The 25,470-nt window shown below is 48.6% G+C and overlaps 2 protein-coding genes across 2 annotated transcripts in view; both read left to right on the top strand.

Annotated features, from left to right (window-relative positions):
- The first annotated feature begins 1,500 nt into the window (after positions 1-1,500).
- LOC124468189 (heat shock factor protein 5-like) lies at positions 1,501-2,699 on the top strand. Its single transcript, XM_047020809.1, has 4 exons — positions 1,501-1,538; positions 1,750-2,187; positions 2,303-2,429; positions 2,597-2,699. The coding sequence occupies exons 2-4, from the start codon at positions 1,762-1,764 to the stop codon at positions 2,656-2,658; spliced, it is 615 nt and encodes a 204-aa protein (XP_046876765.1). The 5' UTR covers positions 1,501-1,538; positions 1,750-1,761; the 3' UTR covers positions 2,659-2,699.
- A 511-nt stretch (positions 2,700-3,210) lies between these two features.
- LOC124468304 (E3 ubiquitin-protein ligase RNF43) overlaps positions 3,211-25,470 on the top strand; it is a 64,362-nt gene continuing 42,102 nt past the window's right edge. Inside the window, exon 1 of the mRNA XM_047020974.1 lies at positions 3,211-4,876. Coding sequence (XP_046876930.1) covers positions 4,637-4,876 — 240 coding nt within the window. The 5' untranslated portion in view covers positions 3,211-4,636. The remainder of the gene's footprint in view (positions 4,877-25,470) is intronic.

Here is a 25,470-nt window from a genome sequence, read left to right as displayed (position 1 = left end):
AGACGAAGAAAGAGACGCAGTAAAAAACAAGGTTTTCCATTTTCCGGAAGTTGTTTTGTTGAATGTTTAGAAACAATTGTAATTAAGGTAAAAACAGTTGTTCAGATTAATAGGCTAGGCTAGCTAGCCGGCCATTTGATCACAAAGTGAACAGTTACAGTACAGTATCCAATAGCTAGCCTACAGTACAGCTAGCAAGCTTAGCTTTTTAGACCTAAACCAAGGTTGACTGAGCTAGAGTCGACCTTGGTATAGGTCTAACAACGGTTGGCTCGTCTGACCTCACTCGTTGGCGAGGAGCGTCCTCATCTGATTTCTTTTTAACATTAAAACTAGCTATCCAATAATGATAGACAAGAATACCCTTGGTTACAGTAACGAATCCGTCCCTCCTCCTAGGTGAAAATATGGACCTGGAAGAGGCACTCCTTACTATACCGATAAACCCCAACAACTTCCCTGCAAAACTGTGGCGTCTAGTGAACAACCCCCAGAACCCTTCCATTCGTTGGGATCCCAGCGGTGAAGGTGTGATAATTAACCAACAGCAGTTTGAAGCTGAGCTGCTGTCCCCCCAGAAGAACACGTTTGAAACCCTGGATCTTTTCAAAACGACCAACTTCACAAGCTTCATCCGCCAACTAAATCTTTATGGGTTTAGAAAGGTGATTGGATCAGGAGAGAAGCAGAGTGATGGCAATTCTTCAACAGAGGGAATCCAACATCACTTCCACAACCAAAACTTCAAGCAATGCCATCCTGAACTACTTGTAAATCTGAAGAGACTTACAAGTAGTAACAAAGCAAAAATGGAAGCTGGCCTTGAGGTGAACTGTCGGCCACCAAATCGCTTTCGACGACTCGTGGCAAATGGTGATGTTGAAGACAGACTCAAAGTTGTAAAGAGAGGTACATCTTCATTGGCAATTAGGTCTGTGATGTTCCTGTTTTATCCTATTTAAGAATGTTTAAGCAAATAATTCTGCCTCATCTCAATGTTTCCTCAGGCTCTGCATTTGTGGGACAGGCCCAGCGTGCACCTCCTCACCCATATCATCCAAGCAGATCTCAGCCCATGAAGGAGTACAACAGAACCCCAGTCCCCCCTCGTGGCTGGATCATGGGCCATGGAGATGCTCCAACTCCTACCACTTTCTACACTGACAAGGGAATCCCAATATCTGTCATCCACCGTTTTCCTACCGACACATCCTGTGGCGTGCAGTCAAACCCAACCACTGTGCACATTCAGCAAGGTGCACAAAGCCTTGTTAACCCTGGACAGAAGTTCAATAGTTTCATCCCCCATCATCCACAGTATCGACCTGGATTCTACTCTCCTGGTAATCCATCATAGAAATATTTGGTGGTTATTTTAACATACTTTATCTGCATTGCTAGCTTTCTGTTTAAATCTAAATGGTGAATTTGTTTGTCCTTCAGCAGTTTGCCAGTGTTGCCCCCCAAGCCCAATGGACCATGATCTAACAAGTGCTCACCAGACACCTGCTCCATACTCTCATTACAGCTATTACCAGGTAGATTGCACTAGGAAACAGAGGACATTGTTCTACTGCTATTGAGTTTGTATCGTAACTTAATGGTTAAAAGATGGGGTATTTTTTACTGGTGCAAAATGGAGTCGAATTCTAAATTCATTTATGGGTGTAAACCTCAAACCTGGAAGATTGAATTTGTGGCCTACTATGCTTTGATATTATTACTGATGACCTGGATCTTTTTTATTAGCCAAATTGTCCTATGGGCTTTTTGTATCCGGGAAACCAAAACCAGGACTGGCAAAGTGGAGAAAACCAGGACACCAAGAAGAATGATGTCAACCTGGACAGAGTGTTCCAGATAGTTGATGAACTGCAAGCATCCCCCAAAATACACATGGTCAAAGTGGAGACCCCAGAGAAGCAGCCTCCCTCTTCGCCTGGAGACCAGCCGGTGAGCTCCATCCACAGCTGTGTCTCCTCACACTTTGACACCTCACTCAGTTCCAGCTCCATGCCAGTAGCCATGGAGGCCAACTCAATGACTCCACACGGGCCCATCATTATTGCAGTCTCAGGGAATGTCCCACAGGGAACAGTGAGTGGCCCTGCAGGTGAGCCAGAGGAAGTGGAGACACAGCCTTTCACTCTAGAATCCAAGACAACCCATGTGGAGGCCTATCACAAGGTAAGCATACTGTATTAACAAGACTGTACTCTCCAAAACACAGCAGCAGCATAGCAGTCTTAGAAGAAATGTATCCAATCGAAACAAACAAACATTTTGTTCTTGGTGCCTTCAGGAGGAAGAGTGCAGCAGCTCTGAGGTGGAGGAAACAGAGCTCCTAGACATAGAGGTCACCAACAGTTTGCACGATGCCAGCGTCACGCAGGACAGCATTAGCACCAGGAAGCTAACTAAATCTCCAGGTAAAGCAATCAACAACCGTCGGCCATACTGTGTGCAGCTTCTTATTATCCAACATGACGAATACCCAGGTCACAACTTCAGTGATTTTCCTACAGTAAAGTTTGCTTTGGTATTTCTCCAGTCCTAATTTGACTGTTCATTGATGGTTAATTGTTTTGTATTTTAGATCTCAACATGTTGGTTGAAGTGGCGTGTAAGCAGGAATTTGACCTGTCTCAGTGTCGCTGACGTTCTCAGTTCTGCTCAGACTAAGGAGAGTTTCTCAGACATGGCCAGTTTGTTGTTGCAACATTTTATTTAGACGGATTTGGTTTGGCATGAAACTGTTATAGTATGCAAGTTCAGCTCTTTGTTCTAACTTATTATTTATTTATAACTTTATAGATGCATACATATGGCATTGTAACAGGCCATTCTGGATGTATAGTTTTCATCAATGTATACATTATATACAAGAAACATGTAATTAATTGGAAAGCAATGATTACTAATTAGTTTTTATCGCAATTGTCAGTGTAAAATCAAAACCAAATGTATGTGGCAAACATTTTAACCTTGAGTACATTTTCATCATTTTAAAAACCTTTATGTTTTTTAAACTATTGTGATAAAAAAATCAAACAAGTAAGGTTTGTTTGTTTTTGTTTTTCGCAAAAGTGGGTCACGTTTGCCTCATGAAGATTTTGTTCTCGTGCAGTGTCCACTGGAGGGAGCTCCACATTGGCCTTTGGTACGAGTGTCGCTCTGCTGCTCCACCCTCAGTGACAGGCAGTCAGCAGGTAGACAGTCAATGAGATCCCAGGGGAGGCAGATTCGGAGATCCAGATTTCGTGACTTTGCTGTAGGAGTCTATGGTCTATCTTAACCACTTTTAACTTTAGTATGAAGATCAACAACACTTTTGTTAACGACCCGGCTACCAGTGATTCTGTGTTTGTTCAACTTCAAAGGACTTTTCGGTAACTTTATGACAATAGTGGCGTTTTTCACTATCGTTAGCCGGTGGAGAATTTCTATTAAGAATTGTTGTATCCTAGACGTGGGACACCGGAGATATATATTTTTTTAGAGGGAGGCAAGAAGCGAACACGTTTAGATAGCAAGCGACTTTACTGAGCGATAGACATGTGGATTTGTCGGTTACAAAAAATACACGTGATTTTGAACTGTCAGGTAGGCTTAATGCAACTGTTCAAATTAGTTGGTTAAATGTTTAAATATTCTGTAAAGCTACATTATGAACTTTTGGTGACATTTGCTGGGCGAAAATGTGCTGCAACGCACCCTTTGAAGAAACGCTTGTCAATTGTTTTCCAACTGGGATCAAGTCATATCAACATTTAGGATACAACCCAATCTAGTTCAACAGCACTTTGAATTCTATGGATACGTTGTGATGATAATATAGTGTTGCCTCTTCACGGTACTGAGCGCACGAAGCAGGAAAATTGCGACGGTGCTTTGACAACTTGTTGCATCTGGAGTCATTCGTGAGATTTCGCCTTTTGCTCTTGAAATGCGACATGGAATATTTAGTAGCCTATTGACTGTAATGTTGCAGTGATTCATGTTTTTCAAAGAGCCGTTTTCACCATTGAAGTTGTTGCAAAAGTTTTGGGCGGATTATCCTAAACGTCATCAGTTGAAGATGTAGCGAAGCAGCCGTGTTGGAACCGACTGGACTAAACAGTTTACTACAACCTGCACGTTGCAAATGGACCGGCCTAGCCTACTGTTGTATTTCAAGTAGGCAAACCCCAAAGCCCTTGAGTGAGTGCAAAATCAATGTCCACGTCAAGCTACGCAATTTCAGTCAATGTGTTCACGTCTCGTTGCATGCACTGTTTAGCAACTTATAATAGTGACACCGGTTAACGTAATGTAATTTATGGTATGTGTTTATTTTAACTATATTGACAGCGTTATTTTGGTACATTTCGCATATTTTGTAGGCTATACGTTCAATGTAGCCAAGGCTGTTGGCAAATATGACAGCCGTCATGTTTAAAACAGCCTACATGGAAAAGACTTTCAAAGCAGGATAAGAAATCACCAGGAATTTACAGAGGATTCATCCATGAGACATTATGGCATTCAGTGAGCCTTGATTTTTGTTATCAGATCAATTACTGAATTATTGGGTTCCTAATTGCCAAGCTTTGAAGTCCACAATGTACGGCCGGGGCCCGCCGCTACCGCCAAGGAAATGACCCTTCCCCAGCGGCGACTGGCCGGTGTCTGGCCGTGGCTGCTTATGGCGGCCCTGCAGGTGGTGTTTGGCCAGACTGGCCTGGAGCTGGCTGCGGCTGTGGAGTCTGAACGGTCGGCCCCTAGAGCTGTCATCAAGGTGACACTGCTCAAGCATGAGCTCACTGGGACGCCCATTACCCTGGAGGGGCTGTTTGTTGGAGGAAGTGCCGGTTATGCGGAGGGGAAACTGATGCAGGTAAGGTGCCATTAAAGTTTCATGATCACTGTCCCGTAACCCATGATCACAAATCATCTCTTAACCCAGGGTAACCTAAACTGTCTCTGACCAACCATTTCATTGGCATGCAACTCCAACTATGTACTCAAAGAAATATTGCACTCTTTACCTTGCTGGTGATAGCAGTTTATGAAACGCTGCAACCATTAAGTGATAGGCTACCTGTTTATTGAGAATAGTTTGTTTACATTCACCCTAACTTTCCTTCCTATCAATTAAACATGATTCAAGAAACATGAAGTAGAAGACTGCCCCTGCCTACAACACACCCACTGCCTTATTTAAGGCTCTATAGTCACCACAATTCCTATGATCGTTCTTATTACCACGTTATGCCAAATCACTGTTCTTAACGAAACAAGGCATGCAGTATGTTTTGTAGGTCCTTGGTACAGTTCTTTATCAATTTTTGTAAAGAACTTGTAAACTCATGCACACATGGTGTAAATGTGTAACGTATACAATCCTGTCAGCTCTCCATTTTAATCAAGCTTTCAGTGCATGTCTTTATATTTCTGATTCACAAGTGGATTAATGCTGGGACATAAAGGTTAAGGTTAAGTCAATTTATTTACTGTCTCTGAAGAATGGGAGATGACAGATATGAGGGACTGTAGGATCTTGTCTGTCCTCACTCACCAGGTGCAGGAGGCCAACCACATGCCACAGTCTGCAATAATTTACAAGGAATTACACAGTCTTTACATGGGGAAACTCCAGTATTATGAAAAATATTATTGTACACTGTAAAAGAGTGTACCCTTTATTTGTGCTATATTGGCTTACAGATTTGATATGCGTTTTAGTGTGTGTTAGGGTGGCTCATGATGAATGTTTCCTTTTTTTCGGTTGACACTGAGACTTTATTTGAATAAGATTATAAATATTGTAATATGGCCTAGTGCGCTTCAGTATAAAAGCAGTCATGTATAGTGAAAATCCACTGATGGGCACAACCTGGATCATTCTGGTGGAAGTGATGGCTGACATTATTTCTCTTGTGTGTGAAGTGTTGTGTACCAGGTGCTTTGTAACTGTTCTGCCAGATCAGAAGGGGTGGTGGCAGTGTACTTCTTTGATGAATGATAACATTCCTGTTGATATCTCCTCAAGCTATTCAGACACCTGTAGCTCTATAGAGATAGTTTGCCCATCCGTGTTTCAGATTGAGGAGGACGTTTTGCAGGGCGAGTCTGGCTATTCACCTCCTGAAGTAGATCAGTGGGTGTCCATCTGGAGAGTGTTAATGTGAGGTGGCACAGTCCTCAGACCCCCAGCCCAGGCTGGACCCACACTGCACAGAGGGGGCGTTGTGTTGTCAGATGCCCTTTGTTGCTGTGCAGGCCTGTTCTAACAGGTTCTCATTGCCTCTGCAAGACTCTTTATGTTCCAGCTTTTTTCTGTTCCTGGCTTCCAGGGGATGAAGATTAGAAAGGAGGAGTGTTGCTTTTGGTCTCGCTCTCTCTCTCTCTCTCTCTCTCTCTCTCTTTCTCTCTGTTTCTCTCTCTCTCTCTGTTTCTCTCTCTCTCTCTGTTTCTCTCTCTCTCTCTGTTTCTCTCTCTCTCTCTGTTTCTCTCTCTCTCTCTGTTTCTCTCTCTGTTTCTCTCTCTGTTTCTCTCTCTGTTTCTCTCTCTCTCTCTCTCTCTCTCTCTCTCTCTCTCTCTCTGTTTCTTTCTCTTTCCATCTCTGTCCATCTCTCTCTTTTACGGACTCTCTTCTTTTTCTTTTCTTTTCCTCTGACCACTCACATTCCTTGTCATATGTCACTCGTTTCTAGTCTGTCGGGGGCCACTAAGAACACACCAACAGGAATGAGATGAATCCTAAAACCATAGGGGATCCATTAGATCCACATCCAACTGTTTTGTGGCTTACTTGTTTACATTGAGCCACTTTAGGGCTGAGTAGAGATGAAAAGCTCAGGCACAGAACAGGCCTCTGCCGTTGAGTATCCAACAGTAGAGTAGTCATGTCTCTCTCTCTCCCTCTCGGAGCAGTCAGGCGTGTCTGACTCGCAGCTCCTCGGGCTACTCTGAATTTGACTCTCTCAACCGTGGTGAAGCATGACAGCCAGTTTTCATAACCCAGAGTAATTACACCTCTCTGACCACGTTTGATGTAGGCCACAGGTAGCTGTTCCACTGACTTGACTGACTGTGTTTCGGTTTCATGATAGAAAAACAAGATATGGCATGAGCAAAAAAATGACTTGTAATCAAATGCAATGACTTGATTGCTGAAGCTTTTTGTTTTTGTTGTAGACATGTCTTCATTGTATTTATTCATGCTAGTAATATTCATTCATATCTAATATTGTGGCTTCTCTGACTTCAACCGTACAACAATCTTTATTGAGGGTCTCTTGAGAATTTGGTGAACTTATGAGTTTGTAGATTTGAAAACCAAATTTTATATATATATTTTTTTAAATGTATTCAGGTCATGGGCATGTTGCCATGAATCTCTCTACTGTATATCTTATCACAGACTCTAATCTCTCTGGTTAAATACCCATGTCCTCAAAGGCACACATTTGCTCAACACTGGCCAGTACTATTTGGACCAAAGCAAGTGGCCAGGAATTTAGACTCTCCCACTTCCACAACAAAGCCAAACTGAATGGCCAGTGGAGAAGTGCAAAGGCTTCTGGGACAGCTTTGAACTTGAGGGGAAAGCCATCTGTACTGGCTGAGAGGAGGAGGTTACGCCTGCCGCACCTTTTGAAGTTAATCCTCCAATGGGCACTCTGCCCAATTAAAAGAAGCTAAACGATTTTAAAAGGCTCTCTTTCCGCCTAGTCCCTTAAGAATTCCCTTTCACTTTTTTTATGCTGTTTCTTGTGGGCTTTGTACACCTGAAAGGTCTGGTTGACCTTTGTGAGATCCCACAAAGACATCAGGTACAGAGTAATTGGGCAGGGCACTTCTAGACTGTGGGCGGTTTCCTTCTGCACCCCTGTTAGCAGACGGCTAGCAGACTCTCTCTCTTTCTCTCTCTCTCTTGCTCTCTCTCTCCTCCTCAATATCCCAGGAGGCCGAGGGCCTCCACCTCTCTCCGAGTTTAGAACAGTCACAGAGACGACTATCTCCAGGCGCTCTCGGGCAGAGGGATGCTGGTTTCCCTGGGATGGGAGGGTGGAGGGGGAGCTGGGGGAGCACATCAAAGTGTCCCAGCAGTTCAAAACGTGAGCTGAGATGATTAAAAAAGGAGGCTGTTTACACTGCACTTCCGATATGCCCTCCCTCTTCCTCCTCCCCGTGGATTTCCTGTCCGTATTTCCTATCCCCTGGATAAGATAACAGGCTCTCCAGGGCTCCTCCGTCTCCTCTGTGCCAGCGGCGGCCATGTTGCTGCTGGATGTCCTTCTCAGATTGCCCTCTGGTTGAGAACGAGGTCTTTTAGTACACACTGGGTGGGTTCATCAAAACTAGGGTGTTTCTCCTCTCTGTGTAACTTTCTAGGAACATTGTAACATTAGCATTGGATTGTCGACTCCTTATTTTCGTTGGCACCATTCTCCATATATAAGTATCACCCCTATGACTCATGAGGTTTACGAGCGCCAAAACAAAGTGCAAAATGTTCTGCTGCAGTACAGCCGAATCTTTGATGCCAGAGGCCTCGTCTCACACCTCGGCTGCTTCTGCAGTGTCTTGATTGTTGGCAGGGTGGCAGAGGATTGTTCTGCTTATGGGATAGTCAGACTGTGCTCGGCCTCATGGGATGAGCACACACTTTTGGCAAACCCTAGACGTCCCTGCAAGAGTATCGCATCTTTTTACACAGCAGTCAGAAAAATGAGAGCGGCGCTGCCGAGAGAGCGTCTGGGATCTCCGGTGCAGGCCCCTTTCCACGTTTACATTTAGTCATTTAGCAGACGCTCTTATCCAGAGCGACTTACAGTAAGTACAGGGACATTCCCCTCGAGGCAAGTAGGGTGAAGTGCCTTGCCCAAGGAGACAACGTCATTTGGCACGGCGGGGAATTGATCCGGCAACCTTCTGATTACTAGCCCGACTCCCTCAACGCTCAGCCATATGACGTTGGCTCCGAGCGGGTCTGGGATGCAGAGCTCTCATGCCTTAGTCCTGCTGGTATGGACACCATATGAGACCTCGACATAAACATCAGCAGAATCACTCACATATCTGCCCAGGGGCCATGCAGGACTTTTCATAAAGACATGAATGAAATAACTTTAAGCTCTCAATTTCCCGCTGCCTGAAAGGAACACGGACGTTGCCATGATTAGTTTCCATATTCTTTAGAAGTGCATGAGTATCTCCTTTTTTAGTTTGCTTTTATGGAGGAAAAATACTGGATTAGAAAGTCTTCTCTGGGATTTGATAACTATCTTTTTCTCAGAAGTTGGTCTCCTTGAAAGGTGTTCAGTATGCTGCCCGCGCATCCCTGTGCATCCGACGTCAGTCCCACCTGTCCTGACACCGTCATAAACCAGCATCTGCTGGCCTGACTGCTTCCTATCTCCCTTTATGATATCCCTCTCCCTTACACCGCCTTACGGAGCCTGCCTTATCTGCATCATTCTTGAAACAGATATTCCCATGACATCTTGCAGTCCGATAATCATTTACATCTGGCTTTGACCCCAATTCCTTTGCTTAATGGTTTGTCCCACCTATGCTTCCTAAAAAGGAACAGGACTGCTGTACAGAAAGAAGGGGGGTTGGTAGTCCTGTTTGGGTCCACAGGGGATGGCTGTTGAGATGTTTCTCAGGGCACTGCGGAAAAAAGACCGGGGGAAACATGGCAAATCTCTTAAGTCTGTCCACCCTTATTTTTAAGTCATTAGAACTGGTCTGGAATGTCTGAATGTGTCTGTGTTTGTCAGACCCATGTTATACAACACATTCTTCTCCTGTTTTCATGACTCCCCCCACGCAAACAACCCCTATAGACAGTCATCACTCCCCCCTGTGCTGTGCTTCTACAGAACACTCACTCACACACACTGTCAGCACTGCCCACCCCAAAGTATTCTCCCCTTCACCTCTGACACACTGGAGCATGCATGTGCCCGGACACAGTTGCAGCGGTCACTCAGGAAATGGCTACTACTCTACTACGCACACGCACACATGCATGCACACACCACTCAATATGGTAAAGGAATTACTACTGGCCTTATCCTTAAACCGGCCCACGGATGGGGTGAGCGAGAGGAGAGCGAGGGGGCAGAGTAGTCACCACTGTAGAAACACAAACAACCTCACCCAATCAGACAGCTCACAGTAAAAGGGGGCCTGCTCTCACCCATGCTATTTTATCTTCACAAACAGTGTACGTGCCAAGTTTAGAGGGTTTTCGTGTGACCTGTTTTGAACTGCTCAACTCTCACTGTTGCTGCATATATATATATATATATATATATATATATATATATAGACAGAGAGAGAGAGACAGAGAGAGACAGACAGACAGAGACAGACAGACAGAGACAGACAGACAGAGACAGACAGAGACAGACAGAGACAGACAGAGACAGACAGAGACATAGACAGACACAGACAGAGACACAGACAGACAGAGACACACAGACAGAGACACACAGACAGAGACACACAGACAGAGACACACAGACAGAGACACACAGACAGAGACACACAGACAGAGACACACAGACAGAGACACACAGACAGAGACAGACTAACCTGGAGAGCCTGTGAAAAGAACCCCACATGCACACAGAGATACAGTGTGTGTATAGTGTCCACATTTAATGTAAAGCATGGAGCTATGTTGCCTCCTAATTCTACTCTCCATGTCTTAGAAAAGTATTTTTCCACTGATCCCAGTTGTGAAGGAGCAGTGGCTGTTGGCAGGTCCCACTGTGGAGTTATTGTATGGGCACGCATGCATTACAGTGAAGAAGTGTGACTCATCATTTCAGTAGTACTAAAGAGACACACTTACACACAACCACACACACATACACACGCATTCCAGGGAGGGAAAAGTTCTTACCTGATGTAGCCAGACTGGGTGCATAGGGTCAGTGGAATTCAATTATCTAAAGGTCACAGGGTTAAATTGTTGGGCAGACTGGTATTCTAGCACACTTAGTGAGATGGGTAACTTGAGTGGCCTCTCTGAATTCCTGCCTGTTCTCCAGGTCAAGTCAGACACCTGTCCCTTTCCAGTCCCTCCCTAATCCATACTCTGGGTCACACTGACCTGGAGAATGGTTTTGCGTTTGGACTGCATACCTTAAAAAAATTGGATTGAGCTTGGTGTAGATGTTGCGTGTGAGGCGGTGATCGTGTGTGTGTGTTCCCCCTGCTAGCATGTGTGTGTGTGTTCCCCCTGCTAGCATGTGTGTGCGTGTGTTCCCCCTGTTAGCATGTGTGTGTTCCCCCTGCTAGCATGTGTGTGTTCCCCCTGCTAGCATGTGTGTGCGTGTGTTCCCCCTGTTAGCATGTGTGTGTTCCCCCTGCTAGCATGTGTGTGTTCCCCCTGCTAGCATGTGTGTGTTCCCCCTGCTAGCATGTGTGTGTTCCCCCTGCTAGCATGTGTGTGTGTGTGTTCCCCCTGCTAGCATGTGTGTGTGTGGTCCCCCTGCTTGCATGTGTGTGTTCCCCCAGCTAGCATGTGTGTGTTCCCCCTGCTAGCATGTGTGTGTTCCCCCTGCTAGCGTGTGTGTGTTCCCCCTGCTAGCGTCTGTGTGTGTGTTCCCCCTTTTAGCATGTGGCTGCAGATCTGGATGAGCGGCTAGCTTATGTGCAGAGCAGAGCCATTGATCTTGTCCAGGGTGTGGTTGCCAGGCTTTCCTTCCCCTGTGGATCTAGGCCTGAATTGGAGGTATTTGTAAGAGTAGGGACTGTTGCATCATACTGTACTGACTGGCCAGGGGCTCTGTGTGTGTGTGTGTTGGCCCACTCAGAGCCCCTCTCCCTGATAAGAAAGTAATGAAGTCCATGTGGCCACCCATGACCTCATGTCTCCTATTTGTACCTGTGGGAAGATCACAGCTAGGACCTTCCTCTTTATTTTCGAGCTCTCGCTCTTTTTTCTCTTATTTTTCTCCTTTTGCTCTCTTTGCTTCCACCATACGAGTTTCCAATGCCTCTCCCTCGCTGTCTGTCACTGATTCAGCTCTCTTGAAATCCCCTTGAATGATTATAATTCATAGCGTTTTCGCTTCAGTGTTGAAGACAAAAATGGCTACATCACTCAAATGCAGGAAGTACTTAGTTTGTCAAGAGAGCGCAGGGAAGGAGTTATCACCGTAGAGCACATGCTCTCAATGTTGAGACAAACTCACTCCCTCACTCAATCAGTCTCTTGGTGAAGGCAGCTTCGTGTAAATCTCTCTCTCTCCCCAGCTTTTTTCTGTTCCTCTCTCTCTCTCTGTCTCTCTCTCTGTCTCTCTCTCTGACTCTCTCTCTCTCTCTCTCTCTCTCTCTCTCTCTCTCTCTCTCTCTCTCTCTCTCTCTGACTCTCTCTCTCTCTGACTCTCTCTCACTCTCTCTTTCTCTCTTTGACTCTCTCTCTCTGACTCTCTCTCGCCGACTTCATATTTACGGTCTACAGTTACACTTTAGTCAAAGTAACTCAATTCAGTCTACCGTGTCTGGGCCAACATGAGTATCGCCTTAACCTCTGTGTGTTTGTGTGTGTGAGGGGGGTGGGTGTTGCGTGAGTGAGTGTGTGTGTGTGTGTGTGTGTGTGTGTGTGTGTGTGTGTGAGAGTGACATTGTGTATGAAGGGGACTTGAACCCACGCTCTGATCATTTACCAAACTCTATTAACCGGGATCAAAGTGACTCAGATCTTTGAGCTGCCATGACAACAAAAGCCATATTGTAACCCCAGATCCCAGCAGATGCCCAGGCTGACAGAAAATGCTTTATGTCTCCAAAGTCACATGGTCACCTCCTAAGATCCAGCCACCGCAGAAACGGCGCGTCCTGCCCCTGACCTTTTCCCTGCCTTCCTACAGAAAGCCTCCAGTGTGTCTCCAGAACCCTCCCCTCCCTGCCCTGCTCAGTTACTTCACCACAGCAAACCCAACCGTACACAGTCCCCACATCAAGCCCTGAAAAGGTGCCGATCCTCAAAACACCACTCGCTTCGGGAGATTAGTAACCATGACAGTGTCTCTGCTTACACTTAAACAAATGCCATTTAATTTGGGAGAAAAAATAACAGTTAAGCGCTACGGCTTCCAAGGCAAAGGCGGTTTGCGTGTTGCGACAGAGAGTGTGTTTAATGTGCTGTGTCATCGTCTGAGGGAGCCGTGAATGTGTGTGCTGAGAGATGCTGTCACGTGTTGGCCGGCGTCGGATCGGGCCCATTGAAAGGGGCCCGGGGAAAGAATGTACGCATCATATCATCACCGGCACTAGTGCTCAGCACCTCTCCTGTATGAATGACAGGCCATCGCGAAGACGTTCGAAACATTCGGCTCAGATTATGCTCTCCCAGTCAGTCGGGTGAGCAGTCGAAGGCAGTGGGCTGCGGTTTTTCGATATCCTGATAGCCCCTCGAGATTCCATTTCTTGATCGAGGGGAGGAAAGAACAGTTTGGGAACTTTTGTGATCGTTGAGATATTTGGAGGCCCGTTATATGTGTGTCTGTCTGTGTGTCCTCCTCATCTGTGGAGATGGATGAGTCTAGTCTGCCCGCGGGGGAGAGGATTGCTTGGGTGCTGAAGGACACGTGCTTAAGTGTGTGTGCACTCAGGGTCTGAGAGGAACTGTCACATGTTAGTGTGTGGAGTGTGTTCATGCTTGTAAGTGTGTGTGTGTGTTGGGGGGAGGGGGGGGGGGGATTAAAGTTGGCATTAGACGTCTAACCTCTGACACACACACAGCAACATACTGTGTCTCTATCTCTCTTACAAACACACACTCACAGTTTGATGGGAGGTTTCCTGCCTGCTTTTTGTGGCTCCTCTATTCGGCCCTCACTTTGTACACTCATCCACTCAAGGCCAGACCCTCCCCTCCCTCCCTCCCTCCCTCCCTCCCTCCCTCCCTCGCTCCCTCCCTCCCCCCCTCCCTCCCTCCCTCCCTCCCTCCCTCCCTCCCTCCCTCCCTCCCTCCCTCCCTCCCTCCCTCCCTCCCTCCCTCCCTCCCTCCCTCCCTCCCTCCCTCCCTCCCTCCCTGCCACTAATGTTCCTCTTGAGAACTGTCGTGCTCGAGCAGGAGAGATGTTTAGTGCCTGGATTCCTATCAGCCAGTCCTCCAGGGCTACCATCTAACCAGCGTCCCCATCACCCCAGGTCCTTCCTTCCTGTAGGGGGGGTCACATGAATAACAACGTCACCAGCCACCCATTAGAGCTTCCTCAGCAGCAGAACAACAGATCCACGGAGCCTGGTCACGCTCCACAAACATCAGAGCCCAAAACCCTCTGTGCCTCCTCATCCACGCTCAGCCAGGCTGGGCCTGTGTGTTTGTGTGTGGGGATTGGTTCATTCACAAACCATGCCCCCCCCCCCCTTTCTCTCCACCCTGCCGGCAGACAGGGCAATGGGAGTTGGAGGCAGTCTCCAGTGTGCCTGTTAGAATTGGCTCTGATCTCTAGACTGACTGCTCCTAATTAGAAGCAGTCCCTTGCAGTGCCTCCCTCTCTTGTCCAAAGTAAATACCTTGGCAATGAGCAGGAATGCAGTGCGACGGCAGCTTAAGGCGACGCTCCGAGGGGAGGAAGGAGAGCTCGGACGCCGCCGACTGCCCACACGTTTCCCATCGGCCTCAAGGAGGACGGCGAGCAGCCGCTAACCGCCCAGGAATGTCGCTATCACTTCGGAGACCTGCGCGAAGAGCGCCGTCAGACTTCTTTGTCGCCGACAATGGGACCACGTGTGTCGAGCCGGAGTCTCTCAGCTCACACGGCACACCCGTACGCGTGGACAGCAAATAAAAGCGCCGGAATATCACCGTATCGGTTGCGTAATCTCTCTATTTACACTTGCTCCAGCATGCTCTATCTTCCTATTCCTGATATCTACGGTGGGGGGGGGGGGGGAGGAAACTGGCCCTCTGCATGTCAAAGCCAGCCGTCCTTGGCTTGCAGTGAAGGCTTGGAGGCGGACCGGATCAAAGGAGGATCTGTGTGTAAAGAGCAGGGCCATGAAGAGACCTCAGGGCCTTGGCCTGATAACCTGCCCCAGGAGGGCAGCACCCTGCGTCGGCACCGCGGAGACGGAGGCAACCTACTTGTAGCTTTATAGCGGGCTGGGCACCAGAGCCGACTCTCTGTCTGCTTCTCTCCTTCGCTCTCCCCTTCACTCTCTCTCTCTCTCTTTATCGGCCCCTCTTTCTCCTCTATATCTCTCCCTCCTTCTCTCTCTCCACCCCTCTCTGTCTCCAAGCCTCGCCTGCTCTGTCTCACCTCCTGCCTACCACATGGTGTGCCAGTCTGATGTCACCCAGTTCAACCGCTCTCCCACCCAGCTCCCCTTGCACTTTGAGACTGTCTGTCTGGTCGGTGCAGCCCAGGGCCAGGAGCCTGATAAGGGCCGCTATTTAAAGACCCAGAGCCGAGGAGCGCAGTTTCAACTGCCTCGGCGCTGCCGCCGTGGAGGTTAGCTCTCAAGGCTAGTCGGGCTGCTAACGGTGGGGTTTGTGTTCTGTGTTTGGTCTGCCTGCTCCCCGATTAGCCTAGCGCTAGCTGATTTGGGTGGGCCGGGGGCTCGGGAACCGCATGCCTTCTCGCTAGCGAGGCCTTCGACTGTCTGGGCCTGGAGGTTAGGCACAGACTCACGGGCAGGAACAGCAAACACACACACACATACAGTAGGCACACACACACTCCCACACACACAGTCAGCATGTCGCGAGCTACTGATGTCGATGGTCTGTGCAGAATGGAACATGACATGGTCGTGCACTGATAGATGATGACCCAGGGATGCTCCCGTATCTCCATCCTGACCTCTTCATGGTCCCTCGCTCAGCCAGCCTCCCGCCTATCCTCAGTGGACACGGCCTGGCGACAGGCCTGTGTTAGGAGTGGATGATGAGCGTGAGGATGAGGAGGATGATGGAGGAGTTGGTATGATGAATGGGGTAGACATAACACCGTCTATTATATTAATACCGGAGCTCAGAGTGTCGGCTTTGCTCACGACACGCATTCCTTCCATTTTACGCACATTCACAGACACGGGTGTTTGGACATGCTCGGAATGTTCTCCAAAGACGATTTAAGGTTTTGCTATTTCAGCGTATTCACAGCTTTGACAGTAATTCATCTGTAATGATTCGTAATTTGTGAAATGCTCTTTTCGACCTCCCTCTCCTTGTGTCGTCTCAGCTGAGGAACATCTGAAGTTGAGACAGCCGAAAAGACATGGACGCGGCCTCTGGGATGTCACCTTGTCATAGCGTTCATGCCAATCGTCAGATGCAAGTCCATAGAAATGGATTAGATGTTGGAAGCATCTCTTTCTGGTCACAATGGAGTTCTTTGATGCCGTGTGGTGGTGTGTGCATGTACGTTTGCGCGTGTGTGTGTGTGTGTGTGTGTGTGAGAGAGGGGAGGAAAACTGTTTATTGTTCCAGAAGCTTAAGTCCTCCATGAAGAGGAACTAGATCTTTTCTCAATAAAGCACACTGTCCCCTATGATTCAGCATGGTGTTAGTGAAGCTTAGCTGTGACCTGCTGGATTTGCTTCCATACAGATGTGACAGAGGGAGAGAAAGGAGGGAGGAGGAGCGAAGGAGGAGATGAGGAAAGGAGGAGGAGGAAGGAAGGAAGAGGAGGAGGGGGGGAGGAGGAGGGGAGAAAGGGGGGAGAATGACAAGTGTCCCAGGCTGTGTGGCTGCTGCAGTGTCAGATCCAGCGAGGAGGTGAGATGAAAGGCTGTCTAATGTAGATCCCTGACCTCCCTCCTCACTGCTGCCTTCAACTGTTTGCCCACTCTGTTAACTATTACCAAAACACTGTGTACTTTGGCTGCATCCCAAACCTGTTACACACACACACATGCAGGGCCATTATCAGCCCAGGACTTGCACTACAAGCTTCTGCAGTCCTTCCAAACCCTGCCGCTCCAGGTTTTATTCAGGAACTACAGGTTCTGTTCAGGAACTACAGAGCAACTTTCTCTGTCCCCCCCCCCCCCCTGCTTCTACCTTTCTCCCACACTTATTTTCTTGTAGGCTTACTCTCTCTTATTCTTGCTCTCTGTCATTGCTCATCATATTCATAATTGCTCCATCTCTCTGCCACTTAACTAGAACTAAAACAAGCTTCCTAGCCCGGTCCAGACAGGTAGCCCCCCCCCCCCAGGTGGATTGCTTCCAGAAGGATGAAAGGCAGAGAGAGCAGAGCCAGGGGACTTGACTTGCCCACCCTCATATTTTCATTACATTACTTGGTTATTAACAGCCTCTTTCTTCTTTTCCCTCCTGGGCTTATTTGCCTTTCCATATTTACCGTGTGGGGCCACCAGATCTGACAAATTCTGCTCTATAAGGTATGATGAATAGTCGGGAGGGAATGAGTTTGATCAATTTGGATCAGTTCTGAGATGTTTTTTTCTTATTATTCAGGGCCATACTGGTTGACTGCTATTGTCTGTACTGTGACTTCAAGCAGTGTTTTCGATTTCTAACCTTTTTGTGTATGTTTAGTTATGTGTGTCCCATCATCAAGCTGTATATTGAACCAAGGAGGATTGGTTTGTAAACATACCGTACTTTAAAGTGCCGCTCGCTGTGTGGATGAACCTGTGAATACGATTCTATATAATTGCTGTATAAACATCACTTGCTTTGAACTGTGTGCGTATATGTGTGTGTGTTTGTGTGCACAGACAGTTTGTATAACTGCTCCAGACTGAATCTGAAGTCCTGAGGTCCCAGGCTGCAGTGACAGTAGAGCCTGCAGTCTGAATCTGAAGTCCTGAGTTCCCAGGTTGCAGATGTGAGAGAGATAACGCCTTACCTCTCTCAGCACCACTTCCTCTCCTGAACAGGAAGTCCACCAGTGCTAGCCTGTTCCACATCCATTGGAGCGTTATCTCTGCAAATCACAAACCATTTTCGAGCTGTTACCTCCCGGCCCTTTCATCCCTCTCTTTCATGCCAGGAAGAAAAAAAAAACGAAAAAAACAAGACGCCTAAAAAAAAGAGTGCAGACAATGGCAGTGCCTATCCCTTTCATCTCTGACCTGAATACATGACTCACAGTGAATGTGAACTATGTCAAAATGAAGAGCAGCTCATTGCTCCTCCTCCAGCTCCTACTGCTAGCTCCTCCTACTCCTGCTGTTCCTCCTCCTCCTACTCCTGCTCCTCCACCTTCTCCAGCTCCTCCTCCCCCCTGAGCCTCCTTCCCTAGAAGACCCGAAACAATGGTGTCTGGCCAGATGAAGCCCTCTGCCAGCCACAAGGAACGCAGCAGCTTTAAATAACTCACCCAGCTTGGTTTGTCAACATACAAGGTTGTGTGTGTGTACGTGTGTGTGTGCACGCGTGTGTGTGTGTGTGTACGTGCGTGTGACCAATCCACAAGGTAATATCAGAATGTTACTAAACAGGTAGATGGAATCGGAGATTTTAGATCTTGTTATACGGTACTGTATGTTGATATGACAACCTTAGGTGAGGATCCATAAAGGGCTTTATTTCAGGCAGAGTTGTTGAACAAAACTTTGTAGTGGTTATATAACGCACATAAAGTAGCCAGTGTTGGGTGCGTGAGCCTTTTGTTAGTTACTGGTAAATGGAGCTGTAGCCAGCGGTTAGCTTTGATAAAGCCTGCATTTACTGGTGTCTAGTTGAGGCCCGAGGACTCTGGGATTCAACACAGGGTCACTGGTTTGATTATCCCTGGTCTAGAACAATCGCGACACTTGGCATGACTTGATCTGCCACTGTTGGAGGAACACGCACACACAGACACACACACACGTGTGCACACCCATATCCATCCAAACAATGAGCTGCCAGCACCAACCTGGGCAGGGGGGGGGGGGGGGGGGAGGGGGAGGGGAAAAGGGGGGGGTAGAACAGAGGAGGGGTGCTGCTTCTCTGGTTGGGTTTCTCCACTGTCTTCTGCAAAAGGGACCAGCCCTTTTGTTCCCCCCCCCCCCCCCCCCCGCCACCCGCCACCCCCCCCCCCCCGCCACCCCCCCCCCCCCCCCCCCCCACCATAAGGATTTCCTTTTGGGTCACTTCCATGGGGCTTTCAGGCCAGTGAAAGTGGATCTGGCCCGGGGCTCTCTATTACATAGAGCTACTGATAGGGAGAGACTGATAAGTCCCCCAGGATAATAAACACCTACTCATATTTGATCTTCCAATGGTGAGAGCGCTCACAAAGCGGTGGAACAGCGCAGTCTCTCTGACCGTGCCGACACAAACACCTGCTCGCGCTCACATATACAAACACAAGCGCTCGCGTACACACACACACACGCTCTGCACTCCGTGGATTTCCTGTGAGCGCGCTGCCTTGTGCGTAGCAAGGGGGGAAAGGTTAACACATCCCTGCTTATTCAGCCTATCCCACCTTTGAGGGAAACTTTATGGAGCGAATCGCAAACCAGTTGACCTCCATGCCCCTCCCTCCGCCACGGAGCCGCGGGAGAGCCTGCGCCTCCGGGGTTCAAAGTTCACCTGCAGGCCCCAGTAATCATTGACACAGTTGGGCAATTTACACCATTTTCAAAATGGGACGTGATCTGCTGGGAAATGAAAGAGAATGGAGGAACCCAGCCCAGAAAAAGAGAGCGACAACAGGTCATAAATTCCCCGTAGAGTAAACAGTGGAGGCATATGTCGGCCGCCTTGTTAGTGGGTGTAGTATTGCAGGCCCTGGTTTAGATGACACGGAAGAAATTTAAGCAGTGAATTTGTGTTTTCCCCATCCTCTGAGGTATGGTACACTGCAGTTGCAGCTGGCCTGGCATTCAGACATTGTCAACGTTCTCTCTTCTCAGTCAGTCCTCCCCCTGAACTAGCCCCGCCCCTGGCCTCTTAACCCCGCCCCCAGGGGGGCTGTCTCTGGGATATTACCACATTGGTGGCATGTTTGGTTTGGTTGTTTCTGTTGGCACGTCCTGTGTGTCCAGAACGGAGATCAGACAGTCCATCCTGCGTCTGTCGCAGACAGCAGACCACAGACACTCTGGTGGCACAGGTAGCAGTTAGGTTCTGTGCTCTTTCACTTGGGCGGAGCTAGTTCAGGCATCATCAGGCTTCATTCGCTCATTCACTACACCCGTGTCCAATAAGGCGTCTTTAAAAGACGCGTGGATACTCACACACTCACCCCCGGTTGCTGTATGATCAGTGCTGCTGCCGCCCTCCACCATCCCCTTCTCCCCCATGCTGTCTGTATGTCTATCTTTCAGGGGGATTATATCTCTATTGCTCCCTGCCTCATATGTCATGTATGTATGAGTTGTGTCAAGGAGGCAGGGAGCGCTTCCCTTAGGTCATCCACTCCGCCAAAGTCAAACCTATTTCCATGTCATGGTTATCCATAAATGCTCAAATCTAATACGTGATTGTCTTAACTGAACTGCAGTAATTGTCTTAACTGTATTACACTGTATCCAAATGGACCGCATTCATTTACATAGTCGTTCTCCCATAGTCTTTTATCTCTCATATCCACTGAGGAGACTTTGCATTGTTCATTGTTTCATTCTGATCCAAAGGGCTTATCTAATGTAAATAGATGACAGCTATTTAAAGGCCATGCCAGAGCTTTGTATTTCCCTTCATGGAAATCACTCAATTTTAACCTCCATTTCTATCTCCCTCCATTTAACATTTATAAATGAATCATTTAACATTTATAAATGAATCATTTAACATTTATAAATGAATCATTTCTGTGATAATACATATAATTATGAGACAAAAAAAAAGGTAATACCAAATGAATTGAAACCGAGATCGATGTGAAGACTTAACATGTCCAAGGCCTAAAACCCCCACCCAGAGTGAGGCTGAACGTAAACCCAGAGGGATGTTAGTGTTGTCTGAGATGCAGACCTGCTGCAGACTATAGGAGCAAGGCTTTGACTCCACCCCCCCAGGTGTGCAGACAGCAGCAGTCTGGCATCCTTTATCAATGGAAACTATGCAGTTACCTTCAGTTCCAACTCTGTGTTGTTGTAGCCTGTAATTGTATCCAATGGCAATAAAAGCAGGCATTTCCTTTTGTATCTTATTTAGTTTCCTCCCCCATACAAACTCAGTCAGTGGAACCTGCCTGCTACTCTGTTGTATTATGCCCTCTTCTTTTGACCCTTTTATTTTTAGATCTGTTATCTGATATTGCCATGGCGATGCAGCGTAAACAAACAGTGCTGATAAGTGGGTTTCTCCATTAAAAACCTGCCTCGGGGCTTTCTTTGATCAGCGGCGCTTTCTCCTCTGCCAAACTGCTAGAGAACCGAGGTGTCTCCCTGCCTGGGAGGGGCCCTCAGAAGAGCAGCACACCACGGGTCGGCCCCAGAACACCACTGGTCCCCAGAACACCACTGGTCCCCAGAACACCACTGGTTGGTCCCAGAACACCACAGGTCGGCCCCAGAACACCACTGGTCCCCAGAACACCACTGGTTGGTCCCAGAACACCACGGGTCGGCCCCAGAACACCACTGGTCCCCAGAACACCACTGGTCGATCCCAGAACACCACTGGTCCCCAGAACACCACTGGTCGGCCCCAGAACACCACTGGTCCACAGAACACCACTGGTCGGCCCCAGAACACCACGGGTCCCCAGCACACCATGGGTCGGCCCCAGAACAACACTGGTCCCCAGAACACCACGGGTCGGCCCCAGAACACCACTGGTCGGCCCCAGAACACCACTGGTCCCCAGAACACCACTGGTCGGCCCCAGAACACCACTGGTCGGCCCCAGAACACCACTGGTCCCCAGAACACCACTGGTCGGCCCCAGAACACCACTGGTCGGCCCCAGAACACCACTGGTTGGCCCCAGAACACCACGGGTCCCCAGCACACCATGGGTCGGCCCCAGAACACCACTGGTCCCCAGAACAGCACTGGTCAGCCCCGGCACCCCTGTCGGAGAGAAGCTTCCTCTGGAGAAGCTCCGGACATGAGACACCAGATCCCCCATGCAGGGCCCGTTGTTTGTGTGTCTTTGTCAGTGGGAATCAGTTTGGGAAATGTGTTCAGGATGGAGGCCGTTCCAGCAGTGCTGCGTGAGGCCCTGCGTTGACGCATGGCCGCGTCGCGGGACACTGTGGCGCTGTCGAAGGTGGTGTCGTCAGTGTGTGTGTGTGTGTGTGTGTGGTTTGGTGAGTGTGTGTGTGTCTGTGAGAGCGGCGAGCCCATTCATGGTGAGGTCATTGCTCGTTGGCCCCGTTGCGGGGGTAAGGTGGGGGTGGGGGTGGGGGCAGTTCACTGCAGAAGAGGAGTGTGGGAAAAAAACTGGACACCCCATACAGCAAAGCCTGAGGGGTGGGGGGGGGGGGATGTCCTGGAGCTCAACAATCGGCATGTTCATGTCTTAGCTGGGTGGCCTACTTCTGTGGGGGCTGCAGGACGGAGTGGGCCGCAGGGTGTCAGGACTGCATGGGGGCCCGTGCTGGTCTCTGGGTGGTAACTAAGGGGCCCCAGTGGGGACACACAGAACGCTGAACACTGAATCAAGACAGGGCGTCACCTACTGTACATCCAACCACAGCATACGTTCACCCCTGCGTACAGTACACCCTAGAATATGCTCTGTACAGCCCTCAGTACACCCTAGAACATGCTCTGTACAGCCCTCAGTACACCCTAGAACATGCTCTGTACAGCCCTCAGTACACCCTAGAACATGCTCTGTACAGCCCTCAGTACACCCTAGAACATGCCCTGTACAGCCCTCAGTACACAGTAGAACATGCTCTGTACAGCCCTCAGTACACAGTAGAACATGCCCTGTACAGCCCTCAGTACACAGTAGAACATGCTCTGTACAGCCCTCCTGTCCCCTGGTCACCATCTGAGTTTTGTCAATGTTTTTACTCAGGGGCTCCTGTAGCCTGTTCCCTCTCACGGTAGTGTTGTAGCGATCATCCACATTAAGATAAACAGCACGATTAAAATCTGCAGTATGTATAGGTATCTTTTTTCCCCCTGCTTGCTTGATTTTGCGGTCGCAGTCGACAGCACAGGACGTCAAATACATGGGAGTAGGAGTGGGCCGTCGGCCAAGTACTGTCCCCCGAATTCCTCCTTCACAACTGTGTGTGTGTGTGTGGGGGGGGGGGTGTTTGTGTGGAAGGGTTTCTGTTGACATACATGACAAAAATGCCATCCTTGCACTCCATCGCTCTCTCTATCTTTCCCTCTCTCTCTCTCTCTCTCTCTCTCTCTCTCTCTCTCTCTCTCTCTGTCTCTCTATCTTTCCCCGTCTCTCTCTGTCTCTCTATCCCTCTCTGTCTCTCTATCTCCGTCTCTCTGTATCTCTATCTTTCCCTCTCTCTCTCCCTCTCTCTCTCTCTCTTTCCCTCTCTATCTCTCCCTCTCCGTATCGTTAGATGCCCTGTTCCAGTGAGGGTCCTCCGTCCTGCTCACTCGACCGTCCAGACTACTGGAAACAGTCTCCCATGCAAGCACCGTAGAGGCTGAGGCCAGTCTGAAGCCAGAATCCCCCAGGACTAGCCTACAGTTGTGCCGCCCACCCAGACCGTGTGCCTGCCAGCCTTGTCCTCCCGTCTCAATGCCTGGTCTGGAGACCCCTCCGTCATGCCACTCTCGGTTCCTTGACGATATTTGACTTTTTCTGAAGCGTCTTTTCTAAACCCAGTTGGCCATTTCTGTTGGAACAATGTCAATGGGAACTGGGAGTTTTTTTCTTCTTCTCTTCTTCAATCACACCCCTCCCTCTCACCCCCTCCTCTTTAGAGTGAAATCTTAACTGCCAGCATTCAAAGCTTGTCAATGAAAGGCCAGCTGTTACCCTCCTCTATCCTGCCCGCCCACCTCTCACCCTCCGCCCCTCTCTCCCCCCCTGCCTGGCTGCCCAAATCTCTCTCATCCACTCCGCAGTGCTGCCAGTACAGTACGCGCCAACAGACCCCTGTCCCTCCAATGAATCCCTCCCCCTCTGAACCCGGGCTTCTGTGAAAGCATGAAATGCCATTACCAGCGGGCATCAGGTTACACGGGCACAGCATCAAGATATGTCCCCTCGGTTGGAGGAGGATGTGGTGAGGAACTGAAATGCTAGATGCTAACTACTCTGCCAACATGGCTCCATTCATCCATACACACACACACACACACGTACACACACACACCCTTGAAACTGGGGGCTGTCGGCAAAGACACAATTCTGTAAATCTTAACCATATGACCGAAATAGAGAGCAATGCCCTTTAATGTTGCAGTCTCCCTAAAAAACAGCGCTCTCCGACTTGGTTACATTTCCAACCTTAGGGCTCCTTGAAGTAAATTATGGCTTATGTAGGCGGTATATATGCTCAGAGTTCAGGGTTGCCAAGCGGGAGAGAGATGAGATTCCTTTGACTGGCTGTAAGCTGTGTTCCATTCCCAAAAGCCAGTTGAGATGTCTAAGAGTATCCCTCTAGAGATTAACAGTGGACCTTTTTATAACAACGTCATCTCAAGTAGCCTGTACAATGTGTTGGGGAATGTTCTGTAATCATACTACAACATACAAGCCATAACAGTACTGTAGTGTTGACGCTGGCCTAACTGCTTACGCCCGATGTCATAGTAAAATCTTGGTAACTGTATTTGCATGCAAGTGATTTTGCGCAACCTAGCTCTGCTAAGGTGGCTAATGTCTCATTAGCTGGTGGCGGCAGAGGCTTTGATTGTCACGGAGACCCTTTATTTCCTGGTGTGGGAGGCGTGCTCTGTTTGGCCCCGGGCCACGGCCCTCTGATATCATCTCATTCTGCCTGACATTATCTGATCACCACCTCCTGTTTCCATTAGGAACTCACAGGGCTGGCTGGGAGAACTGCTGTCTCTCTCTCTCTCTCTCTCTCTCTCTCTCTCTCTCTCTCTCTCTCTCTCTCTCTCTCTTTCCCCTTTTATCTCACTCTGTTTCTCTCTCTCTCACTCTCTCTCTCACTCTCACTCTCTGTCTCACTCCCTCTCTCGATCACCCCCTCTTTCTCTCTCTGTCTCTGTAGGATTTGACCCTGTAGGAGGACGTGGGAGGATTTTCAATCAAGGGCTCTTGCTTTGTTACGTCTAGCAATGTGCTCAGTAGCACTTGACTAGCCCTAAAGCTCGTGCTGAATTTCAAACCGTACATATCTGGGGTCGGTGGAAAAAGAATCTGGTGAAAAAGGAGCCAGATCTTGAGGATGTTTTTCTCTTTTCTTCTCCTTCTTCCCCTCTGTTATTTTCTTTTTTTTCTCTTCTTCTTCCTCCCTCTCTCTTTCCTCCCTGTGACCGAGGCGGGTGAGCTTAAATGAGTGGACTCCATTGTTTCTGGGGCCTGCCGCCTGCTTGCAGCTGTGGATGGAACTATCTGGCATGTTTGACGCGGCGCCCGCCTTCAGCTCCCGTCTCTAAACAGGAGGAGGAAAGCCAAAACTGTGGCCGGGCTTGATGCGGGG

The sequence above is a fragment of the Hypomesus transpacificus genome, chromosome 5 (assembly GCF_021917145.1).
Source record: "Hypomesus transpacificus isolate Combined female chromosome 5, fHypTra1, whole genome shotgun sequence".
Taxonomy (NCBI): domain Eukaryota; kingdom Metazoa; phylum Chordata; class Actinopteri; order Osmeriformes; family Osmeridae; genus Hypomesus; species Hypomesus transpacificus.
This window is presented reverse-complemented; position numbering and strand designations above follow the sequence as displayed.

Excerpts from the sequence above, each read along its gene's own strand:
- LOC124468189 (XM_047020809.1), top strand. The coding sequence starts at position 1,762 with ATGGGCTTTTTGTATCCGGGAAACCAAAACCAGGACTGGCAAAGTGGA. Across the intron at positions 2,188-2,302 it reads ATGTGGAGGCCTATCACAAG|GAGGAAGAGTGCAGCAGCTC; the intron begins GTAAGCATACTG and ends TGGTGCCTTCAG. Across the intron at positions 2,430-2,596 it reads GAAGCTAACTAAATCTCCAG|ATCTCAACATGTTGGTTGAA; the intron begins GTAAAGCAATCA and ends TTTGTATTTTAG.